This window comes from Hemiscyllium ocellatum, chromosome 18 (assembly GCF_020745735.1).
Source record: "Hemiscyllium ocellatum isolate sHemOce1 chromosome 18, sHemOce1.pat.X.cur, whole genome shotgun sequence".
Lineage (NCBI taxonomy): Eukaryota > Metazoa > Chordata > Chondrichthyes > Orectolobiformes > Hemiscylliidae > Hemiscyllium > Hemiscyllium ocellatum.
The window spans coordinates 75,209,082-75,217,941 of record NC_083418.1 but is presented as its reverse complement, the minus strand read 5'-3'; the positions used below and the strand labels follow the sequence as shown (position 1 = coordinate 75,217,941).

At 45.6% G+C, this 8,860-nt stretch overlaps 1 protein-coding gene across 1 annotated transcript in view; it reads left to right on the top strand.

Moving 5' to 3' along the window:
- Positions 1 to 992: 992 nt before the first annotated feature.
- ano5a (anoctamin 5a) overlaps positions 993 to 8,860 on the top strand; it is a 205,942-nt gene continuing 198,074 nt past the window's right edge. Inside the window, exon 1 of the mRNA XM_060839101.1 lies at positions 993 to 1,070. Within this exon, the coding sequence (XP_060695084.1) occupies positions 1,001 to 1,070 (70 nt within the window). The 5' untranslated portion in view covers positions 993 to 1,000. The remainder of the gene's footprint in view (positions 1,071 to 8,860) is intronic.

The following is an 8,860-nucleotide window of genomic DNA, read 5'->3' as shown; positions in this document are numbered from 1 at the left end:
GAACATGGACAGGGTGAATAACCCAGGTCTTTACCCCACTGAAAGGGAGCCCAAAACTAGAGGGCATAGTTTTAAGGTGAGAGGAAAGATGTTGAAGGGACCTAAGGGGCAACTTTTAGATGCATGTATAGAAAGAGCTGCAAGATGAAGTGGTGGAGACTGGGACAGTTAAAAGACATCTGGATGGATATATGAATAAGAAGGGTTTAGAGGGCCAAGATGAATATAGAATACCGAGTAGGCATAGTTGAGTTGGATTAGACTAGACTTACAGTGTGGAAACAGGCCCTTCGGCCCAACAAGTCCACACCGACCCACAACCCACCCATACATTTACCCCTTACCTATTCACCTGGCCCACACATCTTTAGACTGTGGGAGGAAACCGGACCACCTGGAGGAAACCCATGCAGACACAGGCAGAACGTGCAAACTCCACACAGTCAGTCGCCTGAGTCAGGGATTGAACCCAGGTCTCAGGCGCTGTGAGACAGCAGTGCTAACCACTGTGCCGCCATGCCGCCCATAAAGGATTGAAGGGTCTGTTGCTGTGTTGTATTTCTCCATGATGCTACAGCCCTCTGGGCAACCAGGGATGGGCAATAAATATTGGTGTAGCAGTGATTCCTTCATTCTGTGAATGGTTCTTTTTAAAAAAAGACACAAAAAGGTAATGCTCATGTGAAGAGCAGGCGTAAGGACGATGGGCCGAAGGTACTCCACCCCCAAAATTGTGAAATGCTCCGCTGCGTGCCGTGTTTAAATACATGCAAAGGCTTCGGGGAACCTAATAATATCATTCCTGAGGCAAAGTCAGCCTTGACAGAATGACTGGCGATCACTTCAAACCTGCCGCCTTTGCAGGGAAATACATTCTGCCGATTGAAAAAGGAATGGTACCACCCCTTTAAGGCACACGTCAAGAAAACTGAATGCAAAATATTTGCAGAGAGAGAGAGAGAGAGATCAGGCGGCATTAGAGGCTTCTGCATGGGAGAACATGGATCAATTCAATGGCAAAAATCCGGAGACTCTCATTGAAATGTCCCCCGCGGGGGATGAAACAGGAGGTAGGTGCAATGGTTTATTTTATCTGAAAAATACAGGGTCGACTCACTCTACAGATTGGGGCTGAGGGGAGACTAACGGGTGGAGAGGGTTAGTAACCCAGCCCCTGGATTGGTGCTGTTTATGGCTCACCCCGGGGAGAGAGAGAGACGCCTCTGATTCTGATCAATGCAGCTTCAGGCTGGGGAGCTGGGGTCTGAGGGAGGATGGTGGGGTGGGGTGGGGAAGGGAAGGTGCCCCTGGCTTTGAGCTGAGAGCTGCCCCTGGTTAGCGCTGGCTGCCGGCTCCCTCTCACTGGGAGAGTCCAGCTCCGCTCCCCCGGCACATCAGCTTCATCAGGGAGTGTCTCCTCAAACCAGCATCTCCCACCCCCATCCCAACTTCATCCCTCTACCCCATCCATCCCTACCGCAACCCCCCGCCCGACCCCTGCTCAACCGCACCACTAGCCCCATCCCCACCCCTACCCTTTGATCCTACCCCCACCCCCAGCCTCATCTCCCATCCATTCCCCTATCCCTACCTCAATCCCATCTTCCAGCATCCCCCTCCACCCTTCCACTGCATCCCATACCCTGCCCCTCCAGCCCCCCAACATCTTGCCCCCTCAACATCCACCTTAACCCTCCCACATTTCCCCTTGTCCCTTCCTTCCCACATCTCTCCCCTGCCCCGCCTTCCTTCCAACATTTCTCCCCCTGCCCCTCCTTCCCTCCAACATCCCCCTCATCCCTTCAACATTCCACACCCTCCAACATCCTCCTTACACCACCCCTTCTTCCAACACTCCCCCTTACCTCCAAGATCACCCCTCCCTCCAACATCTCCGACACCCCTTCCTCACCACCCCCCGACATCTCCATTATTTCCGATATCCCCAGAACCCTCCCAGATCATTCCCCACTCCCCCTCTCCCCATATCCTCACTGCTTCCTCCCCCCTTTTATATTTCCAGTCCATTCATTTCAGAAAGTTACACCATCTTTCCAAAAGGCAGGGGAGGGAAAATATATCCTGTCGCCCAAAGAGGTTGTCGCCATTGACTCTTGATAGGTTCGATCATGAATCATTGGCATTGTTAAAGTGATATTCCCATTGCACTGCATCAGTAATACAGAGCCAGGATGATATGTTGCTAGAATTAATGATATCACCGAGTAGTTGGAGTATGTTTTTCTGGAGGAAGATGAAGACCTGAGGTTGTGATCCATTTCCGACTTGGATAGGAAGGATGATGAGGTCATGAAAGGTTTCAGGGAGCTATGGAGGAGACTGAATGACAGGATGTCTAAAATAGTCAGCTCAGGAGATTACTCCTAATTACACTTGCGAGTGAGTGTGGAATTGTGAAATTGAGTGGCTGAATGCATGGCTGGAAAACTAGTGTAGGAGGGAGGTCATCAGATTTTTCAGTCATTGGAGCCACTCCTGTGGAAAGACAGACCTATTACAAGATCATCAGGCTGTATCACAGCAGGACTGACACTAACCTCCGTGAAGGGAGATTTCCCCGTTCTTCTATTGGGGAGTTTCTGAATGCAATGGGCCAAGGGATGGGAACTTAAGAGTAAAAAGGAATTAAAGTATCATAAACAAAAATAGAGAACGGGGGAGGCAATGTCAAGCATTAAACAGAATGTTGTAAATGTTGAATTAAAGATAATCTGTCGGAATATGTGTAGCAGTCACAAAATGGTTGATTTGAGTCCACAAATGGACATTATTAAATTGCCAGTACCGAGAAAATGTGACTGAGATTGGGAACTGAATGTCCAAGTTTATTCCCATTGACGAGCATTGGACAGAAAGGAAAAGATGGAAAAAAAGCAGGAATGAAGTCAGCACATTAGAGTCATAGAGATGTACAGCACGGAAACAGACCCTTTAGCCCAGTTCGTTCATGCTGACCTGATATCCTTAATTAATCTAGTCCCATTTGCCAGCACTAGGCCCACATCCCTCTAAACCCTTCCTAGTCATCTAGATGTCTTTTAAATGTTGCAATTGTACCAGCCTGCACTACTTCCTCTGGCAGCTCATTCCATGCATTCACCACCCTCTGCGTGAAAAAGTTGCCCCTTAGATCCCTTCTAAATCTTTCCACTCTCACCCTAAACCTGTGCCCTCGAGTTATGGACTCCCCTACCCGAGGGTGTCTATTTATCCTATCCCTGCCCGTCATGATTTTATAAACCCCTATAAGGTCACCCCTCAGCCTCCAACAGTCTAGGGAAAACAGCTCCACCTTATTCAGCCTTTCCCTATAGCTACAATCCTGGCAACATCCTTGTAAAACTTTTCTGAACCCTTTCAAGTTTCAGAACCTCCTTCCTATAGGAGGGCGAACAGAATTGTACACAATATTCCAAAAGTGGCCCAACCAATGTCCTGTACACCTGCAATATGACCTCCCAACTCCTGTACTCAATGTACTGACTAATAAAGGAAAGCATAACAAACACCACCTTCATTCACCTATCTACTTGAATTAGTTTGGGAGGATTTTAGATCAAAGGGTCAAGATATAGAGTCAGTTGGGTGGAGCTAAGAAGCAACAGTGTTTATAGGATACCAAACTGTTGTGCTAATGTTGTGCACACTCAGTCAAGAAATTAGAGATGTATCTACTTTGGGTAATTTGGTATTTATAGGTGACTGTAATTTGCCTGTTGATTGGGATAACTAAATCAGAACACATGTCAGAGAGGATGAGTCCTTGGTGTGTGTGCAAGCTGAGTGTCTGGACCATCATATTGAGGAGCCAATTGGGCATCTGGCTATTTTGGATTTATTTGTCTGTGATGGGAAAGGCAAGTGAATGGAGTTGAGGAATGGATTAATGATGATCAAATTGAATGATAGATCAACTTCATGAAGCTGAATAATTTACTGCGAATGTTTATTTGATTTTGATGGCACTTTTTCTAATGATAAGACGGTACTTGAGAGAGCAGCTCAAATCATGTCCACTGTCCCTCTGAACAGCGTCCCAACCAGTCCTACCTCACCTACTCCATCCCTGCAAGCCTGCTTTTCCCATGACTAATCCACCAAATGTGTACATCTTTGGACTGTGGGAGGAAACCGGAGTACCTGGGGGAGCACGGGCAGAATGTGCAAACTCCACACAGACAGTGGCCCGAGGATGGAATCAAACCTGGATCCCTGGCACTGTGAGACAGCAGTGCTAATCACTGAGCCAGCATGTCACCCCATAGAGGACATGAGAGCAACTGGTAGTAACATTGTGGTGGTATAGTAGTAAAATCCAATGGACTAGAAATCCAGGGAGCAAGGCTTATACTCTGGGGGCCTGGGTTCAAATTCCACCATGGCAACTAGTGCAATTTGAATGCAGTTAAAAAAGAAAATGAGAAGAGAAGAGATGAGTCTGAGAGGCAGTGAGTGGGAGGCACTGCAAATGCAAATTTTATTTACAAATGTAGGACTTCAGGAGTACACAGTATTTTACCATACAGGGTATGACAATTGAATGTTATTGAGAAGAATGGTCAGACAAAACTGAACAACAGCTTTTATATCGTATTGGATTTTCCCATTATTGCCAGTGAACTACAACTTTAAGGTAAATGATGTTTTCAGGAATATAACTGCAATATGAACCAACAAAGTACTCATTTTCAGAATATTAAGCAAAGGTTAAATGGTGGAGCCCACCCTTGAGTTTGGCACTTTTTCTAATGATAAGATAGTACTTGAGAGAACAGCTCAAATCATGCCCTTTGAAAAGGTGAAGCCCACCCTTTCTCAAGTGACATTTGGATATAGCTGTGCACAGTGAGCAGTAAAATTTTGAAATAGCAACGGATACAAAACCAACTGTTCATTTTGAGGCAATGGATCTGCTCTGAAAACAGCCCATACAGCAACTGTGGGAGCACCACACAACACAATGGAGGTAATTTTCAATGCGAAGATGTGACCGCCTCAAGGATAATGCAGCAATCACCCCCTACTGACATTGCGTGGATAGTTGCATCTTTGGCACATCTGTGATAAGAACACGATCAAGTAGACTATCTTCCTGTATTGGTTCCATGATAATCTGCTCGATGTCCATTCTGGCTGTGATGTCATATAACTGAGCGAGCTCTACGTTGGTAGTGGTGCTACTGAGCTAGTCTTCATGTTGGGGCATTGAACTCCCCCAGTGCAGAGATTCTTTATGCATGCTCGCTAGTCTTGATGGTTCTTCCAAGTGATTTCCAGCAGAAAAGAACACTGGTTCATCAGCTGAGGGAGGGCATCAATGATATAGTAATGACAAGGGGACAACAGACATGCCAAATTCTGTAATTTGTACTCTTGTAATCACACCACCACATGCCAACAGTTTAACCTTTGCTTGATGTTCTGAAAACAAGGATAAGACTGGAAAAGGCTGGAAGATTTCAGAATTTGTTCTTCCAGTGCTGACTCCTTCAACTCTCTGTCCTATACCATGAGGATACCTTCACGCATCCCACCCCCACACTGCCACACTACTCACCCACTCTCCCTCAGACTGTGCACAACAGGGTTTTCCATTTAGTATTCTCTTGCCACATTGGGTTCCTGGAGGAAGTGTAGAAGAATTGGGGGGAATACCAGGAATGAAGCTGTACTTGAGGCACAAATTTACCAAACCATCAAGTTTGAGGAGACTGGAAAGGCCCTTCACCTCGATTTGTCTGAGTTTGGTTGTAGCATGAGGGGCAACCATTCCCAAACTCTGCGACATTCTGCTATGGTGTTTACATGTGAGACCTCCAAACCACCCCTGCCTGGCTTGTACACACAAAGCGCAGCAGGTCAGGCATCATCCAAGGAACAGGAGATTCGACGTTTCGGGCATAAGCCCTTCTTCAGCTTATGCCCGAAACGTCGAATCTCCTGTTCCTTGGATGCTGCCTGACCTGCGCTTTTCCAGCAACACATTTTCAGCTCTGATCTCCAGCATCTGCAGACCTCACTTCCTCCTTGTATACACAAAGATTTATCTGTATCATCCCCATCATGTTCATAGTGTTTTCATCTGACCTCATGAAAATGCTAACAGCGCAAAGCTTGCAGTAGATCATGACTTAGTCCCATTTGCACCTTCTCTGGACATGGGGTCAGCTGTCAATGTGGCCTTGCAAACATCACTGAGAAGAAATTTTAATAAAAACACAACTGGATCTTCTGTTACTATAGTGTGTAAAGCTCCCATTCATACTGCTATATAAATGCATGTCTTTGTCTTATCAACAATTGAGATTGTTCAACAAATTGGGGTTTAAATTTTTAAAAAAATTATTCTTTCCATTTCTCTGATTTACATCTAAAACACAAATAGGCTTTCAACTTTAATTGTGGGTTGTTGAAGCTTAACTGTTGGTGCACAGCTCCGTGCCTGAACATGCTGGTCTAGAAAAATCAGCTCTACTTTTCTGCCAATAAACAACAGTAACTTGCATTGATTTAGCACCTTTATGGTGTTCCAAGGTAATTCAAGGAAGCATTACCAGAAGTTAGACATAAACCTCTGAAAGATGTTCGGGTTAATGATCAAAAGGTTGATTAGAGAAGTAAGAAAATGTGTGTTTAAGGAAATACCTTCAAGGAGAATGTGGAGTTAGAGTGAGTTAGGAAGCTGGACAAACAGAAGGCACATCCACCAAAAGTGAAGAGGTGAATCTGGGAGGACACCTCTGCATTGTTTTTACCAAAAACACAAAACTGTCCATTATGCCAAGATGGTCATGATACTCTTTATGCATAATGTTTCTCCTCAGTCTTCCACCCCCCCACCAACCACCACCACCCATTTATCTCTCAGCCCCCTCAACATTCCAGATGAGGAGCTTATGCTTGAAACATTGACTCTCCTTCCTGGATGCTGCCTGACCTGCTGTGCTTTTCCAGCTCTGCACTTTTTGACTCTGATCTCCAGCATCTGCGGTCCGCACTTTCTCCTATATTCTCATTTCAGTTCATAAAGTCATGAGCACAGGTGGAGGATACCTGGCCCTTTCTGTAGTATGATCCAGTCCATTCTATCCTATCATTCTCTGCCTGATGGAAATCATTCTTTCTTGTTACCACCGCTCTCATAGGCAGTGAATTCTGGGTATCACCATTCTGTAAAATAAAAGATTTCCCCACGTCATCATATCCTCCACCATCATTTATTGTTCAACATCTGAATTCTGGAGGCCTGTGACCAGCAGTGTTCTGCAGGGACTGGTGCCGGATCTGCTTTTGTTTGTAATTTATATGAATGATTTGGATGCGTATGTTCAGGAACCCTCTTGTGGTCCAGTGGTAGTGACCTTCCCCCTTGGTCAGGAAGCCTGGGTTCAAGTCCCATCTTCTCTAGGGCTGTGTAATAATTATCTTTGAACAGTTTGATTAGGAAAAATAGGTTAAACTTTTGGGCAGTGTTTAGCACTGTTGCCTCACAGCGCCAGGGCCCTGGTTTCGATTCCAGCCTCAGGCGACTATCTGTGTGGAGTTTGCTCATTCTCCCTGTAAAAAATGAGGTCTGCAGATGCTGGAGATCACAGCTGAAAATGTGTTGCTGGTCAAAGCACAGCAGGCCAGGCAGCATCTCAGGAATAGGGAATTCGACGTTTCAAGCATAAGCCCTCATTCTCCCTGTGTCTGCATGGGTTTCTCTGGGTGCTCTGGTTTCCTCCCACAATCCAAAGATATGTTGGCTAGGTGAATTGGTAATGCTAAATTGTCCCATAATGTTAGGTGCATTAGGCAGGGATAAATATAGGGTAGGGGAATGAGTCTGGGTGGGTTACACTCTTGGGGGGGGGGGGTAGGTGTGTGTTTGTTGGACCAACGGGCCTGTTTCCATACTGTCGGGAATCTAACCTAAGGCATTGCACTCCACATGGTGATTCAATTTGTCAATTTTTCACACAAATACAAACAAGAAAACAATAACGTTAACTATCGAAATACTTAATAACCTAATATATTATTTAACTAGTACTCATTGACTGTTCTAATATAGCAGCAGCCCATAAACACACCCTTGGCAAAGGCAAATTCAGTAAAACAGATTTCCCTCACTTGCTATTTCTGCCAGTCCAGAAGAAGGAACACTGATCGTATGAATCAAGTAAGAGAGAGAGAGAGCTGTATCTAGCAGCTTCAACTCCAAACACCCCAACTTCAACACCTGAAAACAAGGCCCTCAGTCTATGTGAGCCTGAATCCACCCACACATGCTTCTTTTGTTTACTTTAAAAAGAACCCCAAAGCTGTTTACTCTGCGTTTCCATGGAGCACACCAGGATTACAATCTCCTCTTCAAGACAAATGAGCGAGTGAGGGCAGGAATAGGAGGATAGAGCAGATGAATGCATGGCTGAGGAGCTGGTGTGTGGGAGAAGGATTCACATTTTTGGATCATTGGAATCTCTTTTGGGGTAGAAGTGACTTGTACAAGAAGGATGGATTGCACCTAAATTGGAAGGGGACTAATACACTGGCAGGGAAATTTGCTAGAACTGCTTGGGAGGATTTAAACTAGTAAGGTGGGAGGGTGGGACCCAGGGAGATAGTGAGGAAAGAGATCAGTCTGAGACGGGTACAGTTGAGAACAGAAGTGAGTCAAACAGTCAGGGCAGGCAGGGACAAGGTAGGACTAATAAATTAAACTGCATTTATTTCAATGCAAGGGGCCTAACAGGGAAGGCAGATGAACTCAGGGCATGGTTAGGAACATGGGACTGGGATATCATAGCAATTACGGAAACATGGCTCAGAGATGGGCAGGACTGGCAGCTTAATG